The sequence below is a fragment of the Rissa tridactyla genome, chromosome 4 (genome assembly GCF_028500815.1).
Source record: "Rissa tridactyla isolate bRisTri1 chromosome 4, bRisTri1.patW.cur.20221130, whole genome shotgun sequence".
In the NCBI taxonomy this organism is placed as follows: Eukaryota; Metazoa; Chordata; class Aves; order Charadriiformes; family Laridae; genus Rissa; species Rissa tridactyla.
The window spans coordinates 27,953,286-27,980,814 of record NC_071469.1 but is presented as its reverse complement, the minus strand read 5'-3'; the positions used below and the strand labels follow the sequence as shown (position 1 = coordinate 27,980,814).

General features: G+C 53.6%; 2 protein-coding genes across 4 annotated transcripts in view; one reads left to right on the top strand and one right to left on the bottom strand.

Annotated features, from left to right (window-relative positions):
• The window catches only part of AHSA1 (activator of HSP90 ATPase activity 1), a 14,867-nt gene extending 7,882 nt beyond the window's left edge, over window positions 1-6,985 (top strand). Inside the window, exon 9 of the mRNA XM_054198098.1 lies at window positions 6,605-6,985. Within this exon, the coding sequence (XP_054054073.1) occupies window positions 6,605-6,654 (50 nt within the window). The 3' untranslated portion in view covers window positions 6,655-6,985. The remainder of the gene's footprint in view (window positions 1-6,604) is intronic.
• On the bottom strand, window positions 5,386-27,529 carry ISM2 (isthmin 2). Of its 3 annotated transcripts, none has more exons than XM_054198089.1 (6): window positions 26,698-27,529; window positions 11,769-12,029; window positions 10,913-11,282; window positions 9,961-10,101; window positions 9,362-9,439; window positions 5,386-8,857 (listed from the first exon to the last, which is right to left on the bottom strand). In XM_054198089.1, the coding sequence occupies exons 1-6, from the start codon at window positions 26,833-26,835 to the stop codon at window positions 8,340-8,342; spliced, it is 1,506 nt and encodes a 501-aa protein (XP_054054064.1). In that variant the 5' UTR covers window positions 26,836-27,529; the 3' UTR covers window positions 5,386-8,339. The 3 variants fall into 3 exon arrangements, with proteins under 3 accessions (XP_054054064.1, XP_054054065.1, XP_054054066.1); XM_054198090.1 differs by having other exon boundaries at window positions 9,362-9,433; XM_054198091.1 differs by lacking the exon at window positions 26,698-27,529 and adding an exon at window positions 24,677-25,935.

Genomic DNA, 27,529 nt, shown 5'->3' with positions numbered 1-27,529 from the left:
ACTCATTCTAAGTTAACGTGAGCCAAACCGGACAGGTGAACGGGGCTGTCCTGGCTGTGCTCCAGCAGCTGTGCCGGCAGCCGGCCGTGCTGCAGCATCAGTGCTGGCCTGCAGCGGGGCTCGGCTGGCACAGCGGAGCCAGGGCAGCAGAAGGCAGGCCCTGCTAATCACCTGCGGCTGGAAGGTTAGGAAGTGGGACAGAAAGGCAGCCGAAGTGGAATTTTAATTGCCTTCCTTTCATCACAAACAAGGTTTACTTCGGGCATCCCGCTGCTACTCTAATAGGACGCGCTTTGGCCTCAGCCAGCAGCCCACATTCATGGGGCTCATGGACTCAGGGCTCTGCCCAAGGAGCCGTTTGAGGGCTCTTCTTCCAACAAACCAGAGTGCCCTGAGCTATGCTGGTGTTGCTCCAGCTGGCTCCCTGCCCCTCGGGCTGGGAATCGCCATCCCCACAGCAGCAGAACAGGCAGCGGAACCATGTAGCCACCATGCCTTGGCTGCCGCTCGCAACCGAATCTATTGGAATAACCCACCGGTGAAGAAAAGCTGGTGCTAAAAGGCCAGGCTGTGAGCTAGCACTCAGCCTGAGGCACAGAGCGTGGCAGGCTGTGCTGGCTCTGGCGGGGCACCGTGGTGGGGATGCCTCATGCCACTTCAGCCGTTTACTTGGCAAAGGTGATCTGAGCCTTAAGTCGCTGCCTGCTAGTGAAGGTCCCTGCCCTACATCTGCCTGCTCGCAGCAGAGAGACCTGCTCTTTCAGCTGCAGCCGGCATCTGGCGCAGCTGTGCAGATGCTAATGAGAAACCCCAGACTTTTGCTTTTTTCAGTGTCAGGAGAGCCGGACGCAGTTTGCAGCTCTTTGGGGGAGAGAGGGCTATATAAGATGATGAAGAAAAGCAAGGTCCAGTATACTCCCCCCCAAGGCTCTTCAAGAGTCTGAACTGACATAGAATAAGAGGGAAAGTCTTGTGGATTAAAGAAAACGAAGCTTAAAAAAACTCCAGAAAACAAAGATGGAAGTAAACAGTAAATTTTTCACAGTGATGAGAGGTCAGAGGTGGACTCTAACTGGCTACGCACTTTATGAGGCAAATGGAGAAGGTAAGTAAGGAAGCAACCATCAAACAACAGAACATGGGGGCCCAACCAAAGGTGTCTTGCGGCACATTTAGTGAATTCTGGAATTTCTTGCAGCTGGTGATACGGCACCACTAAAAGTTTACATGGATTCAGAACAGGAGTGTAAAACTTCATGAAAGAATAAACCAACCAAGTTTAAACAGGACGGCCATCACATCTGGCTCAAGAAGCCTCTTGGTCACCAGCTGCTGGCAACCAGGAAAATACTTCAGGGAAATAGTGACATGTGCTTGTCCTTCTCTTTATTCTTCCTTCCTAGTCACCTGCTGTTGAAAGCTGTCAGAGACTGGACCTTTGTAATTACTCTCTTGGCCCTTTCTCGTGTGTTTTGATCATTTATGTATGTGAACCTTCTATGGGAAAATCAGGCCACAAATGAAAAAGACTGAAAGCTCCCAGCTTAACTAACTATTAAAACTGCTTTGAAACATCATCCCAAACCTACTTCAATGGCAAAACAGGAAGAAATTAAATAAAATACTTTTTTTAAAAAGCCAAAGTGAAAGTAGTTGGATGTTTCCAGCATGACAGGGTCTGACACAGTTTACCCTAGAAGGCTTACTTGGGAAAGTGAAGAAATCTTCCCAAATTTGATGAGAAAGGGGGCTGGGGAGAGGGAGGGAGGAAGAGAGAGAGGAGAGGGCCAAGGGAATTAGTTCAGTCTGTAAAAATCAATGAATGAAAAAAATACCGAAAAATGCAGCCAGTAACCTGTAAATACCCAGCTAATCAGGTAAAAAGTAGCGAGCAGCACACCTATGTCATGGCTACATCAAGCACAACTCATATCGAGTCAACCCAATGCCTTTCTTTATCAGAATATCTGGGCTTTATTAAGACTTCAGGCAATGCTTTATACGATATTTTTATTAGTAAATGAGGGAAGGCCTAATAGAGCTGTAATGAATCTAGTAAGTTTCAGTACAGACGATAATATAATTAGTAACTTAAAAGTCCAAAATAATTTACATCACCACCATTGTGGTAAAACCCTTAGAAGACAAGTGTAAGATTGAAAATGATCTTGACCAAGTGAGAAAGTGATCCAGGAGGGAAAAAAAAAAAAAAAATTGATCTCATTGTTTTGCAAAGTTTTACACTGAGGCAGAAACCACCAGTAACGTGTACAAGAGGGGAAGCAACAGGCTTGGCAGCACATCTGTAAAAGACATTTAAGCTGAGTGAGTTATGATGACTTTTCAAATGACATAAATTTAAAACTTCATGGAAGAGAACAAAAGCTGCTTGGGATGCCGAGGTTTGTAGGTCTTGTGAAGAAATCTTTCCGTACGGCATTAAGAAAGCCCCAGATAAGACCCCGTGGGCTCAGTTTTGGGCTCCACACGTCAAGAAAGATGTGAATTACCTGGAGCGAGCCCAGTGGTGGGCAGTGAGACCAACTGGAGGTCTACAAGTACAGCTTCTAAGGGAAGCCTGAAATAATCTTCGCATTTGATCTGGAGAAGAGACGATGGCAGAGAAGGAGGGAAATAGGGAGTGCAATGATAAGATTCTGAAATACATTCGAGGTAGGAACAAATAAGGCAATAATATGCTCTCTGCGACCACTGCAGGTAAGATGCAGTGGGCTTAAAAGAAAGCAGGAAGGATTTAGATTGGCTGCTAGGAAAATATTTCTCCCTGCAAGAACAATAAAGCTGAGGGTTACCGTGGAATCTCCATCACTGGCGAGCTTGAAGCCCAGGAGAGAGCAGGACCCATGGGTGAGGAACGATCTGCCCACATCTACATGATGGGGCTATGTAGTTTCTCGAGACCCCAGCTAAATCCATTTTCTGTGGTACATCCCCGTGTGCGAAGGCTGTAATACCTGGTGTGTGGGAGCGGGAACTTTCTCCTGGCTTTCCAGAAACCTCACGGCTCAGCTGCCCCAGCGGAGAGAAGCCTGGCCGGGATTGGGGCTGGCAGGGGCTGGCGTGGCAGGGGATGCTGGCCGGTGGATGGGCTCTGCTGTGGCCCCAGTGGCCCGTGCGTGATGATCAAGCTGCGCAGGGCTGCGATCGCTGCTCCGGGCTCCCATGCAGTGAGAGAAGAATAGCTGACATGCTTGCAAAGACCTGGAACAAAGCAGGGGCCGGGCCCCACCAGCTGGGCTCCTCTCAGGCATTTCCAAGGGGCAGCTGGCCGCTGCATGGCAGGCAAGGAGGGTGAGACATTCCTTTCCCGACTGCAAACGTGTGAGTCCATCCTGTGTGGAGACGGAGGGAGTAAATCCTGCCCCATGGACGCGTCGAGCGGGGCTGACCCAGTGTGATTTTGGCATCCCTACAGCATGGCATCAGTGAAAGCGGAGAAGAGGATGGGCTCTGGTGGGGACCTGCCGGGGGTGATTTCTTTTTACTCTTCTACAGAGACGTTGGCAGCTGCGTGCCACGCTGTGCCACCAGCACACCCAGCCCGGGGGGATGATGTGGCCACACAGTGGAGCAGGTCCCTTTACAGACCAGGAAAGGTTGGGGTGTTTTCCTTTCCAGAGCTTAATTTTTAATTCAAGGTGCATGCACCATCACGACCACACTTTGCTCTTTTCTAGGCTAGGGCCAGGCCTTGCAGTTCAGGTCTGGTGCAAAGGATTTGGCCAAACTCTCTTGGCATTATCATCCTCTGTCTTCTCCTCCCATTAGTAGTTCCTTCTGGGCCCAGCTGGGCTTTTTGTGTTCTTTCCAAGAAACAGATGCTTGGAGCAGGAGCCCTGAAAAAATGCAGACAGCTAACAGGATCTCTGTTGCTGTAAACATGTTTCTATGAAAACTCGTGTTCATCCCTGCGAGATGGGCTGCACGCACCCTGCCTGTCCCCCAGGTAGCTGGCCACGCACCCGTGCCTTCAAGGTGCCATTCACAGTCAAAAGGTCTTTGCACGGCTTGCTCACGACTCGTCTGTGGCCGAGAGGGGACATCAGCAGGGACAAGCACATGCTGACCGTCATGCCTAGCAAAATCTGGGCACGGTTCCTTCTGTGTCCAAACTAACTCAGCTGCAATTCGGATGCCAGGCAACTGGTACAGCGGAGCCACATGAAGCTCCAGGTCAGGCTGGCGAACTGAGGCAACTCAACTGGTCAAGAAGTCTTGTGTTCAAAGCAGCGGGCAAAGGTGCAGCGTGAGACTCTGCCCCAGACTCACTCTGTGATCTCAGGTGACATCTCCAGGTCTTGAGCGCCTGCAGAATTAGGGCAGCAATTCTTCCTGCTTCCACCCTCTGGCTGCGGGATTTCTATAGCCCAGGAGTTTCGGAGCAGGGCTCAGCATCCAGCAGAGCAAGGACCTTGTTGCGGAGGATAAAGGCATGTTAGGCATGTTATATACACAGTAGTAACTGCTCACTGCCCCTCCAGGGAAACAGCGATTTTCGCTGTGCTGCTTTTCCTGCAGGGCAGAGCTCAGGCTGCTCCCCCTGGCTTGGGCTCCGTGCAACAATGTTTTTGATGTTGTAGAAGACCAGCGGGAAGTTCAGAGCATCCTTCACAGAGAGGAGCCATCTGCTCCCCCCCAGGCAGGGGCCAGCAATGGCGCCAGGCAGCTGCAGAGCAGAGCCCCGTGCTGGAGTAGCAGATAACCCTTGACAGATGTGCAGCCAGCACAAAGCAAAAGGAGTAAGAGAGAAGGAGAGAAAACAGCTGGAAATAGCAAGAGTTTGGAAGTGGTCACGATTTATGCAGCAAACTGACAGCAACAAAAAGTTGCGATCCCTGGAAAGCTTTGTTGATCCCCCTGCTATCATTAGCTGTTGGCTCTGGAGGTGGTTTGCCAAACCAGTTTTCCAGCTGGGATGATGCTGGGTTTTTTCTTTCCACCCACTCCCATGCTCAACACCTGCTTAAAGCAGCGTGTTGGTGTAAGGTCGGCCGGCACTCAGCTCTGCCAGGCTGAGCATGGAATAAAACCTGGGGCCAGGGCTGAGACACAGGTCAGGCACTTGCTTCTCAGCACTGACCCTGATGACCTTCTCATAGGATGCTTCCTTCCCTGTAAGAAGAACTTCACAATATCCCCTGGCTGTGGCAGCGGGGTCCGGATAGTCTCTGCTACCTGCAATTCTTGCAGCCAGACACCATCAAATGCAAATGCTAAGGGAAGCAAGAAAAGCCACCAGGGTCTTTGCAGTACAGCTGGGGCTGGGGACACAAGACACATCACATTCAACGTAGCATCATCCCTCTCAACCAAAACAAATAGCAACCTGTGCTTCAGTCCCAACTGAATCACATCAGCAACACATACATATATAAAGTGCTTTATTGCAGCATCAGAATAAAGAACTCTTCTCTATGAAATTTTGTATGAATAAAAGACATTCTGTATATATTATATATAAAAAACACAATAAACTTAAGGAGTGGAAGCTTAGAGATTCATCACTTAAATAGCAGTGGGCTGGACAGAATCTTTGATGGGATATAAAAATAAACGCTGGCTTAATGTCTACTTTTCTCATGGTGCCCCGCAAAGCCTCCCGGTGTGTAAGGTGCTTGTGTGAGGAACAACACTGCTTCTTGTTTCTCACGCTCCACTTCATGCCTGTATCGTCCAAACCATAGAGGCAGCGAGGCAGAACAGTCATTCGGCTTTCAACGAGCTCTTTTTGGGGGGAGGGGGAAGGGAATGGGCTTGGTGCAAGAAATTTTTCTACTTGCCCTTGGACAGGAAGTCCATTTATTACAGAAATCACAGTTTCTTTTTTGGGGATTGGACTGGTTGACATATCCAGCATGAAGAGGAGAAGGGTGCAAACCCTGGGTAACAGTCATTATTATAAGAACACTTCCTCGGAGAGCACCCAGTCTAACGAAAAAATTGGCTGAGCTTTGGAAAGTCTCCTTCAAAAAAGGCTGTTTGCAGAGGTTCTGCTTCCACGCGTGGGTCCAATACTGGTCACTAGGCACATTTAATGGGAGGTTGTTCTAAAGAAGTCTGTGCAATGATGGTAAATAAGCTCCTCTGAGAGTCTGCTGATGTTAATGATGACATATGATATGGGAGAGGAAACCTCTGCCGAATGACAGATAACAAGCTCATCCTTCCATGGCCTTGGCTGCTCAATTTGTCTGCTTCCTGTACAAATGCTTCCATGTCTGTTTCTGAGCCTCCCTGCACACGTCCCAGACTCCCAGAATCAAGTCACTCCCTCTTGACCACCTCTTTACGACCTACCTCTTTACCAGAAACTAGTGAGCAAATGACCATTTGGGCTAGGGAACACGTAACGGTCATGAAAATTTACCAGGCTTTGGGTCTCCATCCGTGCTTATTTGCTTGTGTCTTCCTTCTCACCCTTTGCGTAACGCTGGTCATCTCAGACTGCACGCCTGTTGGGAAATGGACAGTGTCTCCTGTGTTTTGATAGCACTCATAACTGGAGTCTGGGGATACGAGGGTGGAATAATAGTTAAATAAGAATAATTCAGTGATAGCTTCATTAATTCTTTTGTTTTACCAGCAATGAAGTCTCAGGTACTGATGACCAACGATGCAATGTTCTATCAGTAACCAAGGCAAAAGGATCAACATACACTCAACATATAAAAGACATTCCCAGAAAGACTCCCCAAAGAGCTCTTAGACCATGGATATTCATTGGCTCTGGAGAAAGGTCCTGCCAAGAAGGACAGACCTAGCAGAGGACAGTCAACCAAGGACCTCTGCACCCAGACAGATGGTTTTTTGTCCAATGGTGTCCTGCAGAAAAACATGGAGTAGCCAACAGCCTTGGGTGAAACCTCTAGTTTAAAAATGACTCCGTTCTTCTTTACGTGTGCTTGACTTGCTCTTTTATTTCCTCTGATGCATAAAATTTGGTAAATAAAAGCTATGAACAGTTTCTGCCAGGTTCAGTAACTGAATGTCCAGGGATAAAGGTGCTCAGCCTAGTTCCTGTGCAGGAAACTTGTGAGCTCCCAAAACATGCTGGGAGAAACTGCCATGGACCTGTGGAAAGCTGAATAAAACCCAGACAAGGCCAAAGCGCCTATGGAGAGCATCATGATCCATGACCTGCAGACACCAGGTATTGACATTATTAGCACATGTGCCTCTTCCTCCTTTGGAGCCACACTCGCTCCCCTGGCCAGGCAGCGAGCCTGAGGAGCACAGGGCGCACCCACGACTTACTTTTTCTAGGCTGCCCCTCGCTGGGGACCTGGGCAGATGCAGCACGGAACAGGGTCCAAGGCCAGCAGAAGACCAGACAGGGGTACCTGCCATGTTACCATCCCCAGGGAGAACTTGGCTGTGTGCTTTTTGCTCCTCTCCATCAATGGCATGAGCGGTGGCCAAGCTGCTTCCTGCCCCTGGCAGGGCTGTGTGCAGGAAATGCAGGACTTTGTCACGGCCATGTCATGGGTGCTCCCGAGCACTGAAACCTGCTGGGGAGCTGCTGGGGAGCTGAGAGATGGAGGTGGGCTGGTGGTGGGACTTGCATGGGTGCTGCCACCCTGCTCCCCCAAGCACTGAGGCAGAAAAGCACACAGGTGGTGTCCCCTACCATGCTGACCTCCTCTGAGGTCCAGCCCTGTTTGGCTTTGGCACCCAGTGCTCCCTTTCACAGCCAAAACCACTGTGGCAAGGCAATCTTGCCAGAGGAGCCCAGGGGGCCAGTCTCCTCCTGCCCCACTCTCCCCCTGAACCCCTGCTAAGCCTCTCCCTGCTCTTTCCCAACCGCATATGGAGGAGAGGGGAGGCCCCGCTCCATAGCTGTGGCTGGGACAGCCCTGCCCCTCCCTAGGAGGACCACCCCCACTTTCAGAAGAAGACCGGTGTGTGCCAGGGCAGGCGTACAGGCAAGAGCAGGCAGCTCTGCCTGCAGCAGGCCAGCAGGAGCTGAGGCCATTTCACCCTGCAGATGCTCAACTTTCAAGGCTACAATAAGCAGATGGGAGCAGCCCCCCATTTCCTTAACGCCTCCCATCCCCGGCATCTCCCCGTGTGCTAGCTCAGGCACCCCGGGGTGCGGGACCCCCCTGAGTGGCATGGCAGGAATCACACCAGGATAACCTCCAGAGCCCTCAGAACTCCGAGGGGGGCCGAGGCGCCCCTCTGAGGGGACAAGATGGACGGCGCATCCTCCCAGCTCTGCCTGGCGCCAGCGAGGAGCCCATGAATGGGGCTGGGGCTTCGCCAGGCTGGGCCAGGGTGGGAACCGGCGGTGGCCATGGCTCCTCTGAGCGTGGCTGTGGCTAGTACTCCTTGGCCTCCTGCAGCTGGGAGAGGTACTCCTCCTCGGCGGGGTTGTCAGCACACCGTCGCCCGTTGTTAGGGGGCCGGACGGCATGGTAGCGGCTCCAGTCACCCTTGCAGAGGATCCAGGGCAGCATGTCCACCTTGTAGTGCAGCTCCGGGGAGAACTCTGTGCTGATGAGGTTGGGGACACCGGCCCCCTTGCCGCGGGTGATGAGGCGGGTGTGCTCGTCGTAGCAGCAGTGCTGGGCGGCCAGGGTGGTGCTGTCGAGGGAGAGCATGGAGCGCAGGCAGAAGCGCGCCGTCGGCTTGTAGATGTCCAGGCGCTCCTTGGGGCCACTGGCGTCCCGCCATCGGAAGCTCTTGCCCTGCCGCTCATCCCGCAGGTTGACAGCACTGTAGACGGCCTCCAGCGGGTAGGAGCAAGGGCAGCTGGGCAGGTCCGTCAACACCTTGCTGAGGTACTTGGTGAGGAAGTCGCTCTTGCAGTTCAGCCACTTCTCACAGCTGTCCACCTCTGGGGAGGAGACACCAAAAGGGTGAGGGCACGCGCCCCCTGCTTTACCCAACTGCCATTTGCCCGTGACCTCCCCAGCACCACCTGTGGAGCCTGCAACTGCTGTGCAGGAGCAGCCAGGCTCCTGGGATGAGCTAGAGCCAGGCTCCATCCCCGAGGCAGTGACAGAGGGAAGGGGTTTCGTGCTGAGGCAGAGCCCCCGCGAGGGCACCCATCGCTACAGGGACTGGGCTGGCAGGAGGAGTGTTCCCCCATAGCAGAGGGCACGGGGCAGGCTGGCCTCAGCCCCTGCACCATAAAGCAGGACCATGTTGTACCAGGGCTCTGGGAGGAACTGGGTTTCCCAGCAGGACTGTTGAAGCCTGCACGTGGGCAGTGGTTTGGGTGACTTGGGTCTGGACACTAGATGTGGGAGCCCTTGGCAGAGCCCTCCCCATCAGCCAGCTACAGACCCACAGGGTCTGGCACCGAAGCCCCCAGAGCAAGGCAGAGGCAGAGGCTAACCTGAGTTGAACATCTCTGTGGTGTTGTCATTTTTGAAAGGTGTCTCCTCTGTGGTGAAGACCATTTCCCCCTCTGCTCCTTGAGAGGGAAAAAAAAAAAACAAAACCAAAGAGCTGGGCTGAACACCAGGAAGAGTGGTGGGTTTTTTTCCTCCATAAGGGCACCAGACACCATCCATCTTCCACCCCCTCTCCCACCACTGCTTCGGCAACAGACCTGTGCCTGGAAGGAAGGGACAGCAGCAAGACACACAGGACAGAGGCGCCCAAGGCTGTGGGTTATGCAAATCCCAGTGGATGGAGCTGGCTCTCAATACGCCTCAGGAGAGGATTTCAAGCTCCCAGTGTGAGAGAGGTGCAAGGAGTTGCACACAGAGCTGGACACCAGCTCTATCACCCTTAGGCACCCTGTAACTGCCTCGGGAGCTATGAAGCCCCATCAGAACTTCTTCGCGGAAACAAATCCCCATGGTCATTAGCCCAGACTGCATTAAACATAACTACTTCTTGAAGCACAAGCAATGCCCAGCCCGCAGCGGTGGGGGACAGCCCACATTGGGGTCGGACAGTGCCCAAGCACTGGTATGGCTGAGGGCTCACCAGGGCAGCGCGGCAGGTCGCAGGTCCTCGATTCCGTTGCTGTGCAGGCATAGCCACAGGACCGGGTCCTCTTCTGGTTGCCACTGCCACAGGTGATGCTGCAAGGGGACCACGGGCTCCACTCCTCCTCATCTTCATAGTCTGCACAGCCGGGGAGAGGCAGAGAGTGGTGGACCTCAGCAAACCCTCAGCAGGAGCGGAGCCAGCGGCCACCTGGGACCTCCCCTCATCTCTGCCCTGTTCCTGGGATGTCCTTTACAGGGATGCAGGGCCAGCGCTGACCAGGACATACAGAGGTGCCCAGCCACGTGGCAATGCCAAGGGCCAACCCTGTCCTCGCTGGCAACCCCAGGGAAGCAGCCCCTGAGCAAAGGCTCTCATTCTCACAGCTTTGCTCATGGTCATACCAACCCAGACAGGAATTGCTGACCATCCTCATCCTCAATGAACCTGCCCGATGCACTGGCCATGATGCTAAAGCAAAGGTTGGGAAGCTGCAGAAGGGAGCTGCTCTGGTGCCCTGGCCTGTCTGCCCACCGGCACCTGCCATCTAGCCCTCTGCAGCTCCTCTCCTGGGAGGTGCCCAGGTCTGTGGCAAAGGCTTCTGGCATTAGTGTCACTGCAGGGACCTGAGTCGATGACAGCAGCACTTGCCATTAAACATTTACACTGTATTTCTCATCTGAGCATGCCTTCACTAGAGTCCACAGATCAGTCTGATTACATGGAAGGGCAATTCCCACTGCCATGTCTGACCGGTGGCTGCCCCAGCTAGGTGCTGGCCTTGCTCCTTGGCATGCTTGCTTATTTTTTAAGTAGGAGCTGAGCACCACCATGCTGTGATCCCCCGTACAGGGCCGTTCCCCCTGCAGCGAGACAGGGCTGTGGGTGAGGCAGGGCAAGGGAGGGCAGTGCCAGTCCGCAGGGCAGCTGCATGTGCCCAAGGACTCACCGTAATTATATTTTTCCTTAAAGATCCAGTTCTTCTGCCCTGGCCACCGCTGATCCCAGTCACCTCCCACTCCACTGAGCGTGGACTCCTCCTCCTCATACTCTGCTGTGTAATCTTCCTCCTCTTCCTCTTCTTCCTCCTCCTCCTCCTCTTCCTCCTCCCTGTCCCCTACATCCAGATTATCATCCTCTTCCTCCTCTTCCTCTTCCTCCTCCTCCTCAGCGGGGTCAGTGTATTCCCAGAAGAGGGGCCAGAAGAGGTCCTTGTGAGACAACCACTCAGAAGACGTCAGGGACCAGTCATTGCTTGTCTCCTTCAGTAAGTCCATCTCCATCTCAGCCTGAGGATCATCCACCACTTCAATGGTCACCTGGAAGCCACATATGAGGCAGGGCAGTGAGCCGGCGCACAGCCCTTGGACAGACCTACCAGCCCATGCACTGGTTCCCAGCCCAAGAGGCCAGAGATGCTTTGAGCTATAGGACCACGCAAGGAGTGCAAGAGGTCTCACCTCCTCTGAAGGGACTGAGCAGGGCAGAGCAGGAGGTGCAGAGGTGCTGGTGGTCACCCACAGGGACTAACATCACCCTCACTAATTGAGAGGTCACCCCTCTAGGAGCGTTTGCTCCTGCTCTACAGAGGGGCTGGGGCAGGAAAAAGGCCATGAGCAAATTCCTCTGGCAAGGAGCTTGTCTGTGCCAGCTATTCGCATCTGGTGGTTACCAAGAAGACAGAGGGCAGTGGCTACACAGACCCTTCTCACAAGATCTTTCCTCTTAGGGAATGAAGTAAGGCTGGGGAGCACATGCGGTGCTCACCCACATCCCCCCACGGCCCATCCAGACCTGCTCCCCACCTGGATGTTGGGGTTCTGGGCACTCAGGTCCACGTTGGCCAGCCCTGGCAAGCTCTGCAGGTCCAGCATGAAGGGCAGGTTCTCCTCCCGGCCAGTGTTGCTGGGCTGGGGCATCTCTGGGCTCCTGGCAGCCTGCTGAACCACCCCACGGCGCCTGTGCCGCCGGGGGCCAGCCTGCCCACTCCGCCTCAGCCCCCGTGCCTTGCCCGATGGCGGCAGCTCCTCGTCCCTTGCTGAATGGGGGTCGGATGAGGCAGAGACCTGGGGAGGGAAGAGGTGGTGAGAACATCTCCCGAGGGTGGCTGTGCAGGGAGCAAACCGCTGCCCAGCAAAGTGGTGTGTCTGGTCTTCTGCACCAGACAGTTCCTCCTCCACACCATCAGGGCAGCAATTAACACGTAAATTAATTAAGTTAATACCCCGTGGCCTGTACTGTGCCAGGGCTTGGCCCCGCTGCACCTGAGCAGGTCTACTCAGGCTGGTGTTTCCCATCTCCGTGACCATATTCTCTGCACCCCTCTGCTGTCCCATTCTGCTTCTCACTCTCCCTTTTTGGCCATCTCTTGTTGCCTGGAGATGGGTAACAGGAAGGGCTGCTCCGGGTCACAGAGTTAACCAGAGCTCACCTTTAATAATTTTATATATTTATATTAAAAGTTTATAACAAGGGCTTTATGACAAGGAGGAAAACCTCACCTAAATAAATTGTTCCGTGGTGTTGGTATTAGGGCTAACAACTTCAAGCAACACAGGTTTGAGATTTCAGATGCTGCCCAAAGGCTACCACAAGGAGGGAAAGAAACTGCTGGTAGATATAACCCAGCTACCTTTACCATCTCCTTGGGAAAGGGAAGATGCCCAGCAGAACAGGACAACAAAACTTACTTGCCAGTGCTGCCAATGGCTCTAACCGCTGCTGCCGCTGCAGTGGCACGTGGCACTTCGTGGCCAGCCCTGCCCAGGGGGTGCAGGGGGAGCAGGCAGGGAGCAGGCAGGGAGCCTGGCTGGGGGGGCAGAGCCAGCCGGCCAGGGGCACGGGGACGCAGCCAGCGAACCCTGCCAAACGGCCGGGCTCGCGCCGAGTTCCCACGTTCCTCGTCCCCGCGCTCGGCGCGCGCCAGCATAAAAGAGCCGGAGTCAAAGGGCCAGCAGGCTCCAGTGCGCCCGAGAAACCGGAGATGGGAACAACTGGCAAAGCCCCCCCGCGGCACAGGCCGTCCCCGGGAAGGTCTGCGGGGCCCCCGCAGCTCGAGGATGGGAGCGGAGGTCCCCGAACCCCCAGCATCTCCGCCAGCGGCTGCCTATTTCTGGCTGCCCAGCTGAAACCCCCTTTTGTTCCCAAGCTCTCGCCCTTCACGCCAGCCCAGCCGAGAGCCGCGGGATTAACGAAGAGAGCGGCGTGCCCCCTCCCCACGGGGGGGACGAAGAGAGGCATTTCTACCTGCAATTAGAGCCAGATGGTTTGGGGAAGGACTCCCCTCCCTTTCATCCTGATCACTGGAGCACTTCAAAGGCAGCTGGAGCCTGGCCAGGCTCTCATGAGCGCACACAGCCTGTCCCCAGCCCTGTGCCCGCACATCAAAGCCCGCGACCCCCGTCCCCGGGGGAGGGAAAAGAGCAGCAGGGACGCTGCTGGTCCCTTGGCTGCTGCCCAGAGCGGGCTGGATGTGGGGAAGGGCCGGTGACAGACTTCACCAGATGGGCCTAGAGGAGAGAGGGCTGCGGGGAGGAGGGAGCCTGTGCTGCCTGGCGAGAGCCTTTGGGGCTCACCCCTCTCCCTGGCTGGGAGGGCTCCTGTGGCACAGCTGGTAGCAAACGTGGGCACAGACAGACCTCTCTGCCTGCACCTTCCCCTCCCAACTCCCTTTGCCCCTGTCACAAAACCACAACGGTTTTGGAAAGAACCCATGGGAAGGATGCCCGGCTCTGCCCCAGTCTGTCTCCCAGTGTCTCAGTCTCTCTCTTGTGCCCAGGACTCCCTGGCAGGGAGCACAAAGGAGCCCAGACAGAGCAGAAACAGCAAGAGGGGGCCAAACAGGCAAACCTGGCCGTGTTGCGGCTACATGACACCACCTGCCAGTGCTGGGTTTGCTGCCAGCTGCTCGTGCCCAACACAACCCCTGCACACAGGGCTGCCAACAGCCCTGCGAGGCTGGCGCTCCTGCCTAATTTGCAATGAGCTTATCGGAGCTGGGTAAGCTCGTTACACAGACAACCCAAATTTAATACACATGGAAAATGAGGTCTCCTCTAGCAACAAGATCCGAGCTCACCCAAGGACATCAGAGCAAGCGAGCCAGGAACAGACTCCAAGTCTCCAAACTTACACTCAGTGCCTAATTCAGATTTTACGCCCAAACAAGCTCAAGAAATTCAGAGTACTGTTCCCACAGGGAAAATGTAACACTTCCCCAGGGGAACTGTCTGCGAGAACGTCACAGGGTGAGCAGAGCTCCCTCGGCTCCCAAATCCTCCGGAGGCACAAAGACCCTGGGGGTGTCCGCCCTGGATAGCCCAGAGTCCTTCAGCGATGCTCACTGCACCATACCACCCAACCCTTCCCTCCTGCTAGCGTCTGCATCGCCCCAAGTCTTCACTGTGTTAAAATTTGTCCCTGCATCAGAAGATGGCCCTCCCAAGCAAGGTCCTGCTCAGTGTCCTGCCCCAGCCAATCAAGCCATGGATTTTAGCAAGGTCCTATGAGGTCCAGTGCTCCCTCCAGGTCAGAGCATCAATGGGCACCAAGATCCTCATGGGCAGAAGTGTCTTCTCCATGTTACCAAGGGGCTCCTGCCAGGCACGCAGGCAGCTGCCCTTGAGGGTTGCACTCTTGCCACGCGACACCTACCCTCTCCTCTGCCCTGCCTAGGGAACAGCTAGATAAAGCCATCAAGCCTGGAGCTAAGCCACTGCAGTGCATCAGCTGAGGGAAGAGAAGAGCTGGCCTGTCCAGAGCAAAAACTCTGCTCTCCACAGAGCACAGCAGAAAGGCTGCAAACTGTCACAGAGCTGCTCATCAGCAGCTCCCTTCTTTTGCCGCTGGGGAAGGACACTTGCCACCACACCACAGAAGCAGTGAGCGCAGTGCCAGGAAGCCATCAATGTCTTGCAGCCAAGCTCCAGCCTTCTCCTGCGACCAGCCAGCACCAAGCAAAGGAAAAAGACGAAGGGGGAATTGCTGTAGCTTCTCCTGCATACACTTGGGATATCCTGCCTGGCTGGGAATAAGGGTTTCCAGGGCAGGAACCCGAAAGAAACTCTGGAGCAGCACCCAGGAAAGAGCATGCACTTTCCTTTTGTGAAGCTCACGTTTAGACTGAAGGCTATTAAGCAGGATCACACTCAGCTTCCTACCAGCCCAGGAGCCCTTCCCACATAGTCCAGGCTCTCCTGTGTGTAGGACTGATCACCTAAACACCTTGGGGCACAAGCTCAGCAAAGATGTTAGGAAGGGGAAGGAACTCGTCAGCAATTCACACCGGTGTCGTGCCTACTTTGTACATAACATGGGCAACAGTGTGTATGGAAAAGTTATGGGGAAAGGCCACACATCATTTGTCTATAGACTAAAGGCTGATCTTTTCCCATTTCTAGTCCATACACCTCTATTAAAATTGCTCGGAAATGTGGCAAAGAGAGCAGCCACAAAACCATTTCAAGGGATGGAAAGACTTTTCCAGTGAAAGACTTGTACAGTTCAATTTGTTTGTCATGTTAAACAGGAAGGCAATGACTTGATTTCCCAGTTCTTTGAGGCAATAATCCACCAGGCACCAGAGACTCCCTAATCCAGAACAGAAACACATAATAGGAACCAACGTGTTTGAGTCAAAGCCAGACAAATTCAACTGAGGAATAAGGATCGTGCTTTTAACGCTGTACGTGATTAACCACAGAAACAAGCTAACAAGGAAAGTGGCAGTATCTCTTGTGGAGACAGTCAAACCCATGTCACTGGGCTCAACACATATGTACTGCATCTGTGCTACGGAAGAAATTCAAGGAGCTAATGATTCCTTCTGGTCTTAAAATCTGCAATTTTGCTATAAACTTCTCTAAGATTGAACTAAACTTGGGTTAAAAAAGCGAACGACCGACGTTCATGTGCTGTAGCTCTTACATAAAAATTATTAGAGACGTGACATCTCAGATCCTACAGCAGTTTAAAATCTGAAAACATCAACAGACTAGTCCCTGTGCTGTACAACCAGGGACACCACTAAGCTGCTACTACAACCACAGGTACTTGTCCCTCCAGCGTATTCCCCAGCATCTCCGTAGGCACCGCAAGTTGCCAGCGAACCCACTGTCAGCGCTCTTTGTAACTATATACATTGCTGAGCAGAGCTGCTCTTCATCACGGGGCTAAACCCAAGCCAAGTCCGCTGGAGATAGCTCCCCAGGGAGTGAAGCTCTGCTGGAGCCTCTGCACCAGCCTGTGCATCCGCATCAGCAGCGCGGAGCAAGCGAGTCCCGGCACAGGACAAGCTCAGCGGTTGCAGCTTCCACGCACACATACCCCAAGCCAATTAGGGAGCGCGTAAACTCAAACTTGTTCAGCTTGAAACAAAGAAACCTGTGCACACAGGAGTGAGATCAGAGGCAACGTTCCGGCCGTGCTTTGGGCTTGTTAACACTGCAGTGAAGAAAATTACGTATTTGCTAAAGGCTGGTGTTGCACTGGGCTATAATTATAAGGAATGGGGGGGTTTGTTGCTTAATCATTACTGCTTGTGTTAGATTTCCTTTGAATAGTTTTACCACACTGTACTGAAACAAGAACCCACCAGAAGAACTCTTAATCTTTTCCTGAATAGAGCTGAGTCTACACAAGCATCTTCCTACTCTTTCCCCCAAGCTCTCTTCAACATTATTTTAAAAATCTGCCATGCAGTTAGTTGCAAACTTGCCCACTTATGAATTAGCCAAGAACAAAATAGAAATCAGAACATTTTTTTTCCTTTTTTCTTTCCTTCCATATTCACCTAAATGAGCTGCAAAGATCCGGAGAAAGCTTTCAAAACAAATTTATCTTTGGACTGAAACCGGGCAGGAACAACACCAGAGCAGGGTTTTATTATAAGGTTATGGAAGCAAAGGGATGCTGGCTGGTAGCTTCAGAAGGAAGCCCAGCCTGTCTGGGGGCAGAAAGGCCCAGGATAGTTTTCGTTAGTGGATGCGGGAGAAAGGGAAGGTTTTTGCAGTGCTAACAAGTAACACCGTTAAGTCTCTTTAAAATAAAGGAAGGTTGAAGAGCAGGGTAATCAACAGGAACAAACGCAGTGCGCCACGCTGCCTCCCTCCCATAGTGCTGGGCATGCTCTCTCCTTGATGACCCCACCACAGACACTGCTCAAAGGAAGGGCTTTTTTAGCCCAGCTGGCTGCGACCGCCTTAGCCTCCCGAGAGCTGTAGTTTGATCCTCCCGGCTCATATCCCATCCACTGGCACAGTCTTTCAGCCACATGGAAAATTCACCGGACGCACATCAGGCAAGTGACCTCTGCTACCCATCAGCTCATCAGCCGCTTAACCCATTTCCCAGAACTGTGCCAAAGCACAGCGTGCTTCTAGAGGCGTCAAGAGCTGGGTGGGTACCTACGAGAAAACAGGGAAGGTGAAGATGCCACCCAGTCCCTGTTACTGTCTCTAAGACCTCCCGAGCCACCATCCCAATGATCAGACACAACACCTTTAGACTTACAGGCAGGTGGTTTAGCAGAAGCCATGATGGTTTTTAGAAGGTGAGCTCTGGAAGATGTGCCAGAGGTAGTTTAAGGCAGTGGACACCTCCAGCTGCCTCCCTCTTCTTCTGCCCTGGATTGCACTCCTGCCTGCAAGGGGCTGTGGCACAAGTAAAGAGCAGGACCATGATCTCCCAACTGCTCTACTCACTGGTCCACCTCAGGATCAACTCGCATTTGAGTGCTGATTTGTTTTGTTGGTGGTGTTTTTTTTTTAAATAAAGACATAAACATCTCCTTTTAGGTTTCAGGAGAGCTCTGCAAGTGCTTGTGGAACAGAAGGGGCACTCAGTTATCATGCTTGCGTGGGCAGATCCTGTTTATGAGAGACCAGCAGGAGCTGGCAGCAAACTGTGGGCTGTGCAGATAATTATTACGCCCTCATGATTATAATTTTCACACAGTTATCAAAATACTTTAGATCATATGGAATCAACCTCTTTTCTAACCAGCTTCATCCCAACTGTCTTGAGTAGGGAGCTGCAGGAGGCAGCATCAAAGGCTTCCTCATTTATTTTCATGTCTCGCACTTATTTTCATGTCTCTCAATTGCAACAACTGTAATCTCAAAATTCTTTCCAAGGTTGGTGACTCGGTTGCCCCCGAGGCAGAGCCAGCCCTGGAGCAGAAGACACCACAGCACAGAGAAGCAGCAGCACGCAGCACTGTGAGGAGCAAGGACATGACATAATTGACTTTGTGCAAGACCGAAAACGGGGCAGTTGGCCAGGCTGCTGTGACTGCTCCTCATTGCATGTCCCTGTTGGCACAGCCCAGCCCCTCTCTCCACAGCTGGCTCTCCTGCGGGCACCCATGAGTAACTTGCCCATGGCACCCTCAGCCAACTCCCCAGTGACACAAGGAGGACAAGTAGGAGCCCAGTGGCTTTTCACCTCTCGCCATGCCTGGCTGTTGTCCTCCTCAGTGTCACATGCAGGCACTTCTCTACCATAAATATCTTCTCCCTCTTTAACACTGAGACAAATGCTGTAAAACACCCATTTTGCAGACAAAGAAAAAGACCTGCCACAGGTCTCTCAGGTAGCCTGCAGCGAGGTCAGGAATAGATGCAGGTCTCCCGTGTCATACTTGGAGAAGGCTCTCAGGAAGGTCTACCACAGTTCAGTTTCTCCTCCCTACCTGCCCCCCAGGAGCAACTGCCCTGCCTCCCACACGGATGAACCACGCAGGCCTTGCAGCGGAGAAGCCGAGGCACCTGGTTAGCACCACTGATATGTCCCAGCACAGCAGCCGGGGCTGTGCTCACACCGCAGAGTCTGCCCAAGTGCACAGGGCCAAAGGCCAGCCCTTCACAGGTGGTGCCTGATATGAGGAGCCCAGCCGCTGGCAATGCAGAAGGTACCCCTGAGACCTCTGCTGCAGCCAGGCCAGCTGGAAGCTGCTCAGAGAGAGCCCAGCAGTGGGTATGGAGCAGGTCCCCCGCAGGGACTGCACGGAGAGGTCCCCCGGAGAGGTGAACAGACACACATCCATACCCTCCGGTGCTCTCTGGCAAATGCTCCTGCGAGGGCACGTGTTTTCTGTTAACATAGTTGAGCTGTAATACGCATAAGCTCTTAATGCATTGGACTGAGTTGCTGTTAACTTGTTCCAGCTCTAAACCCCATGTGCTTCAGTAACCATTAACTTGTTCCAGCTAATGATCCACATTTGTTAGCCTGCACACTGTAACCCTCCGTCTGCTCCAGCTGCTGATTCCTTCCCCGATGCAGCCCAGGCAAAACTGCAAAAGGAAAAAAAAAACCTAAATATAGCAAAGCAAGTGCAGAAACTGGAGGGACCAGCCCAAAGCCAGTCTCCCTCTGCACCCCCGGCCTCCTAGAAGAGGTTGCAGGGGGACACACACACAGGGCTGGCGGGGAGCACAGGGAGACCTGCTCCCCTTGTCCCATGCAGGGTGCACAGGCTGCCCCCCCCTCCCCATGCAGTCAATGGGGCAGGGAAGGCAGCCGACCAAACAGATGCAAATCCATCAGGGATCCCTTCAACAACAGACAAAATGGGCACCCAAGCTGGACTTGGGGAGTCTGTGTGCCCTGCATGGGAAGGGATCCAGGCAGGGATGCTGCAACATGGCTTCCTGAAGGGGCAGAGCTGGGGTGACTCGTAGCCAGCAGCCCCTCTCCCAGGTGGGTGGCTGCAGCTCCCTAGCCCAGGGCGAGCTCAGCTCCCCTCCCCAGCCAGGGGCAGGATTTAATGACTCCCACACATCAGCATGGGGTGGAGAAAGGGTCTCAGGGTAGGGAAACCCTCCACTCCGGCTCCAGTCTGTGTCACTCGTAATTCACTTGTTCGTAAGCTTTCCAGGACAGTCCCTGCTACTATTAAGTAAGTGCCTCGTCAAATAATAAGTACTTTTTTTCCCCCCACCAGATGGGAGCCTGAGGCTTGCAGGACTGCAGAGGCAATTCCAAAGTTAGAGGAAAACTAGGGCACATCCAAACTGGGAGGCCCCCTTCCCCAGCATCTTAGCCCCCAGTTGATCCCTCCTCTTCCCTTTGGCCAGTCACTTCCTAGCGGGAGCAGTCCCCAGGGTGGGAACAGACTCGCAATAGCCAAACTGTAATCCCAGGTGCGGCGGAAGCCAAACTGACCCTGAGATGCTCATAGGACCTTGGGGCAGCCACGCATCACCTCCACTGGAGTCACAAGGAGGGACACCTTGTGGATTCTCCCCAGGAGAGAAGAACTAGATGCTCACCTAAAGGGGGATCTTCGATTTTTAAGGAGCAGCCAACTTAACCATGCAATACAACCGCAGTGTCCCCAGAGGGGAAGGGGTCAGGGGGAACAGTGGACCTAAAGACACCTTGTCTCGCTGGAGGTGCTGCATGGCACAGTGCAGCTGGACTCCCCTGGGGTTTTGGCTGCTGTGGGAGCAGCTGCAGATGAAGGGGAGGGCAAGGAGGGCAGCAGGAGGGAGTGACAAAGTGGTGGGGAAGAGAGGACATCCCAGGGAAGCAGAGAGGTGTGGACCCTCCGCTGGTGGGACACCTTCTCCAGCACCTCCTGGCCATCCCGCAAATACTATCCCCTCACCCGGTGAGCGCCTCGGGCCTGCCAGGAAAGAGCCAGGGCTGGCTTGCTCACTCCCAGGCTCAGGCTGCCAGGGCTGGGATGGAGGAGGACTCACCTGAAAGGCACCGTACCCATGCCATGCACCAGGCTCTCGCTGCACCCTACGTGATGGAGGCTCCCTTGGGTGGGGGGACATTCCCAGCCCTGCCTCGCACCCCAGGTCTGCGAGCTAGATAAGGCCAACCAACTGCTCCTAATCCATGATAAACCACCTCTTCCCTGCATGCATGGGTGCTTTCTGGCCATCTGCAGCTGAGTCCCCACCTCGTGCCCATCCAGTGGCACTGGGCACCAGCAGAAGGCAGCAATTTACTGCATTTTGTTCCCTTTGAAGCTGTATCCTTCCCCTGGAGACTAAACCAACCTACAGCCCAGGAGTTGTCAGTGGTCTTCATGCCAAAAGCCACCTGGGACTCAGAAGCAGGTAGGTCACCATCTTTTTGGTGTCTTCATCTCCTGAGTACTGAGATGAAGCATATCTCATAACAGCTTCTCAGACAAACCCCAGGAGTCCCCACGCACAGGGGAAGTCCAGAAACTGAACTGCTTGGAAGCAATACCATGCAGACTGACTTTTACAGCTGGCCATGTAAAAGCATACAACAGCCCAGTGAAGGTTCCCTGCAAAAGCCATTTACCAAAAGAGTCCTTGCACTCTTGCACTTTTACAAGCTTCTGTCTGAAAAGGAAACATTTTCACACCAAAACATGGCTGCAATCTATTCCCTGCATCTTGGTCACAAGCTCCGGTATTTTATACAAAACCGGAGCCCCTGGCTGACAACATTTGCTTTAGAGGAGCTGGATGGCATAGGCCACCTCGCTGTCGTGACTGTAGCTCAGACTGTCCTCATGCTTCCCTATGGGAAGTGTCCGGGCATCTTGTTTTGGGGATTATTCTGAGTGGAAGAATATTTATTGATACTATGAAAAAACAGAAGATCCCTAATTTACACTCCCTATCCCTAAGAAACTGACAAGAGGAAAGCAGGAATTAATCCCCAGCACGCTCCCTCCGTCACCTCGCTGGGCTTGGAGGGACCACGGCTGGAGGCAGGATGAGTCCCCCAGCCTGCCGGTCTTTAAGGAGAAGGTCTGCAAGAGCCGGACACTTCTGGGAACCCAAAGAGAGGGCCGGGCAATGCCCTGTGGAGCGATTTCTGCCTAATCTCTTCCCCTTACATGTGCCTTTTACAGGAACCCCTTTGATTGTGACAATGGGAACGCAGCAGACCTATTTGTGCAGTGAAAAGGGAAGAAGCCCCCTTGTTGGGCAGCTTCCCTACACCCGGCTCCCCTTTGTTTCTGCTCTTGCCTGAGCCCCAGGGCGGGAGGGTTTTCCAACTGTGTTGACTAAGATAATTTGGCACTTCTCAAAAGGAAATTTGCTACAAAGGGCGAAGTACCTCCCTGCGCACAAAGAGCCCCTTTCAGAGCGGAAGGATGCTTCAGTGCACGTTTTGTACCCACAAATCCGACCTCCGCCAAGGACAAAGCCAGGGACAAGAACGCTTAATTGCCGAAGAAATGAAAAGGTAAAAAGCACATCCGCAGGCAAAATGACTCTGCTACTGACACAGCCCGCAGCGGCCGCGGGGATGTGGCTGTGCAGGCAGCCAGCTCCCACCCGGCCGCCCGCTCCCACCCCGGCTGAGCCCTCCCGAGGGGGCGACAGCGCGGCGAGGTGCCCCCGCGCAGGGCAGACACGGGTGACAACACGAGCTTGGAGATGTGCAGCAGGGCGAGATGGCTCTGGGGAAAGCAAGATCCTCTTCTCGGCCAGGCATCCCTAGGGGAGTCGAGACGGACAAAGAGCTGGGGGGGGGACACACGGGAGCGGAGGCTCTGCCCATCACCGGTCTCCCCAGGCTGTTAGGGCTCCCAAATGACAGGGCTACTCTAACTTATGGTGTCCTGACAAACTCCACTCAAGCCCAGCTGGTATTTCCCTTTAATGCTTTTTACCTAGTACGGCCACACCACATCTCCCTGGAGCTCCTGTACTCTCTGCTTGCTGGTATGTCCAGCCAGGCATCACGTCACTGCTATACGTTTAATTCTTGAGCACTCCTCTGCACTCGGACTCCTAATGCAGAGGGCAGGTCGATTTAAATCAAGACTGCTACCGATGATTTTTAATCAACAAGTGAAACATCCAGTGTAGGTGTTCAGTTTTAGACATAGTTTCCCATTGCTGTATTTACTGGTTACATCAGGCAGCAAGAAACAACTCCTGTTGTTATTCGTTTCCTTATTTCTCAGCAGCCAGGAGCCAGTCATACCAGGTGCTGTACAAACCCACTGATTTGCAGACAGCTACAGCCCTTATACTACGCTCGGTATTTCTTTTGTTCCCTTCTATTATCTCTTATCACAGACACCAGCTTTGCTTTGCTTTGCTTGCAGCCTCAGACCTGGGGAACTCCAACAGCAAGCTCCAGCCTGGATTCTCACCCTGCCCCTCTCCCAGCCCCACAATAACACCCCCGGGTGCCTTGGGGAGCTTGCCGACATTGCTTTTGGCCCCCTCCCTCAGAGTGGTTCCCTCCTGCAAAGGAGCACCCACCAAACCCACCGGAGCTGGGCTGGGCGGCTTGGGGACCCTCCATAAAACACTGCTGGCTTGTTCTGCCGCATTCCGTCACCATCAGGATGCTCATGGCCAACACCCCCATCACTGTTACCGCTGGTACTATTATTTCCATGCAGTTATTGAAGCAGTTGTGTCAGTTTGCACTTCTACCATTTACATTTCTAGCATGTTAGAACACCAGCTATTTTCTATTTACTAGAAGAGCACTGGAACCGATTGGTATCGGTCGGAAAGAATCCAGACATCTATTAACAATGCTCAAAGCTAATATTTTGAAACCCACTGAGTTTATCAAAACATATTTTGCATTTAAACCCCCTGACTTCATAAATAAGCAAAGCATTAAGCAATGTGATGAGCTGTCCCTTGTCTCCACAAGGGACACAAGCTCTTCCAAGTATTCAGTTACCCAAATTTGAAGAGCTGCTGGTGTGGGTCAGCGCTTGGACCTGCCACATTTCTGCTCATGTCAGAGTGTGACGCATCCAACCTGCAAAAGTGCTTCTAAAAACCCTGTGGTACACCTGCCTGCTGCTTCGGAGCCCACCGGCCTTCCCAAACATCACCAAAAAGCCTCTGAATGAGCAGGTGTCTTCTCTCGTTAGATTTAAGTCACAGTTTGGAGAGAAAGTATTCTGCCTTTTCAGCTTCCAGTCAAAAAAGACTGAAGAAATAGAAAATATTCTCGCTACGTCTGTTGCTTATGCTGGGCTCAGTGTAACTCAGGCAAAGCTTTTCTGCACAGCACCACAGTTCAGAAAATGTAAACGCAAGTTCTTGCTCCTTTGCTAATGGCTGGAAGTAACAGATCCTGACTGAGGTACAGGACTTTGGGACATACCGATAAGGCTATTGCCCAAAGATAAAGCATGTGTTCCTGCCATCCTTCCTGCAATTAGAAGACTTTCTAACTCAAAAATTCACCAAAAACCTAATGGTTTTAATTTTTCTAAATTATTTTAGTATAGAAGTGCAACTCTGAAGCTCAGCACAGATTATAAAGATTCCCATTCAATTCTAAATCGAGGAAAAATGTTTGCTTTAAATAAAGATATTAAATTAAAACAAGTCCAAGTCACGTAATTGCTTAACGGTTTTGATTGTCTATCTGCTCTGCTCCGTCATTTCTATTTTTCTCCTCCTGGCCCCCTTCATTCTACCCACATCTGTAGGGCATTACCCATAGTGTAACCAATACTCCAGCTGTGGCTGCCCTGCTGCCATAGAGACAGGACCTATCAGCGCTACAACAGGAACCATCTGTGCGTATGACCCAAAATCACTCTGGATTTTCTTCTTCTTCTTTTTTTTTTTTTTTTTTTTTTTTTTTTATAACCACCATAGTGCTGCTCTTGGGCTCTCCGCTTTAGTTCAAACAGCCAGGCATGACTCCTGCAAATTCCACCCCATATGCACCAGAAACAGAGGATTTCCTCCCAAAACACAGCTAGAAGACACATGCCAGTACCCACCGCTCTCTCCTTGCTGTGTGAATCGTGCAGCCAGTCCCCCAGGGGAGGCAGGGTGTGCACGGCAGCACCAACAGACTCCCCCGAGGAAGCCATTCTTCATCTTCCTCCTTGGTCCGAACCTCCACCCTCAAACCTTTGCCTATAAACATCTTGTATGTTTGTATTTCTGCGAGAAGCAAAGGTCCAGGGGACAGAGGCTGCGCTGTTTAAGTGCCGTGTGTGATCTTTGGCTGGCCGTACAATGCTCCCCATTCACAACCATTCACAAACTGGGACTGACAGCAGCTCGCCCTGCTGCCTGATGTATTTTAGACGTCAGATAAAATGGAGCCTGAGATTGCGCTGCAAGGTCCCGTGGTGGGGACCTGCACAGCTTCCCAACACACAGTTTCTCCCTATCTTATGCCCCCTGCCAAAAGGGCTGCAATACTTTAAAGGATTTCAAGCGTAATTCCCTGCTCCCTCTGCAGCCTGAGCACACTCTGCCCGGCAGTTGTTCGGCAAGGGAACAGGCATCTACGTCTATGCTTGAAGTTTCACAAGAAAAGTGCAGCACCAACATGGTATAACCAGCGCTACAGCATATACATCCCCACCAGCCCTGTTTGCATCTGCTCCAGTTAAAACCATTACCAGGTTTGACTGGTGGTGCTTGGCTGGAGACACAGCCTGCGCCCTCTCCTGCCCATCGGCCAGGCTTTCCGTGTGGTGGATTGCTCCTTCACACTTGTTCCCTGGATTTCATGCCGGAATGGAGTTTAGTGTATCCGACAGGAGCTGCCGGCATGACTACTCCACAGCGCAGCACCGTGTTCTGGCAATAATGAGCAGTGAGGTGTATTCCCATCACTCGGCACCTCCTCTGTCAGTCTGACTGACACTGCAGATCAAACCTGCTGCTTCCCATACCCCTGTGGATCGCCAGCACATGCTGAGATGCTCTTACCCTGTCCTGCTCAACCTCCTCCTACCACCACATTTATTCCTTTCACTCACTTGCAGCAGCAGCATTCTTCAAAAGTGTGTTTTTCAAACACAGCTCTGCTGCCTGAACCACTTTTTCTCCAGAGAAGCATTTCTTTCTCCAGAGAAGAGTTTCAAGATGGAAAGAACTTGTTTTAACCATTCAGTTTTCTGTCTGTCTTATTCAAACCCTGCCCTCCTGGTAGTTTGTTTCTTCCCCGTTCCCTTCCTGTCATCCTCATCAGGTCCCACCAGTTGGTTCCCAGTCTGACCAGTCCCCTCACTGCCTGATGAAGTTTCCCCTTCCACAATCCGCGCTCGGAAGCCAGCGCTGGCCAGGATCCGGCTCTCAGAGGAGGGAGAGGAGCAGCCCCGGGACCTCTCCCCCCACCCCGGCAAGCCTGCGGGGGGTCCCCAGGTCGCCTGCCCGGGGGACGCTGGATGGGGCGAGAACGGAGCATGACCACTCTGGAATCTGCCCCAGGGTCGTCCCAGCGGGAAGGAGAGCTGGTGGCTGAAATCCGTCACGTCTTATTTTTGTAGCAGCGGAGTTTTGAAGTTCCTGGCAAGCCACCAACCTTGCTAATTTTACTGCAGGTCGGCTCGTGGCCGGAGTCCTCGCTCCTACCAGGGATGTTGCCCCCTGGAGGCAACGGATCTTCCCGGGCACTGGGTCACGGCACCCGGCCCCGGTCTCAAAGCACCTAAACCAGCCCCTTTCCTGCTGCCTCTGAACGATGCAAAGACCCTGAGGCTACCCGAAAATCCCGGAGGCCGGGAAAGGGCTCTGCCCCTCAGCGAGTGCGGAAACAGCCCAGAAGAGGGGAGGCACGAAACCCCGCTTCTCCCCCGGGGCTCCGGGCGGCTTGGCCGCGGGGACACGTGTCGGATGCTGCTCCCTCGGGATGTTCACAACCGCCTCCGAGGGAGCCCCGCTGACCGCCCAGGTGGTCCCTGCCCTCCTCAGCCTTCCCGGGCACGGGAGAGGGTGCGGAGGCTGAGAAGGGCTCGTCCCAGCACCCTCCCGGCTCTCCGTCCTTCCCCAAAGGCTGCTTTACCTCCTCCAGCTTGGAGCTCCTCTCCTTCGGGCTGTTGCTGCGCTGTTTCCTCACGGGCAGCCCTCGCACCGCCGCCAGGAAAGTTGTCAGAACGACGAAGCCGAGGATGAGGGCGACTCTCCCTCTCATCACAGGCATCTCTCCCTCCCGCTCGCCCCACCTCGCCCGCCCCGGGCAGGCGGCCCGGCAGCGCGCCCGCCCGCAACGCTACAAAACCCGTCCTTCCTCGGGAAAGCGAGAGGAGCAGGGAAAAATAAGAAAAAAAATAATAATAAATAGATATAAAATATCGCAGGGGGGAAGCGCAGTCCCCCGCGGGTGCGGGCAGGGGCAGGGGCCGGGTCCGCCGTCCCGGCCGCTCCGCTCCCTCTGATCTCTCTTGCAGTTTGCCGAGCACGTTTCGGTGTCGCTGCTCCCCCGGGCTCGCCTGGCGGTGCCACTGATGCTGAAGGATAACCCTGAAAAGCTTCACAAGTGTGTGCAGGAGGAAAGGGGGGTGGGGGGGGTGGCAAGAGGGCTTCGCCTCCCCACCCCCCTTCCTAATCCTTTCGGCAATCTGATTTCTTTTCCTCCTCTTTCTCCTCCTCACCACCACCCCCCCCCCCGCTCTCGCCGAGTCACTCCCCGGTGCTGCCGCGGCTCTTCAAGGCAACGCCGGGCACCGGAGGGCGGGCAGGCGGCCGCTCCCCGCCGCTCGCCGGGGAGAGGCTCCTTCTCGCATGAAGCGCGGTCAAGCCCCTCCCGGGCCAGCGGCGCGGCAGCCGGCCCCGGGCACGGCCCCTGCCCCTGCCCCTGCCCCTGCCCCGCTCGGGGGCTGCCGGCGCTGCCAGAC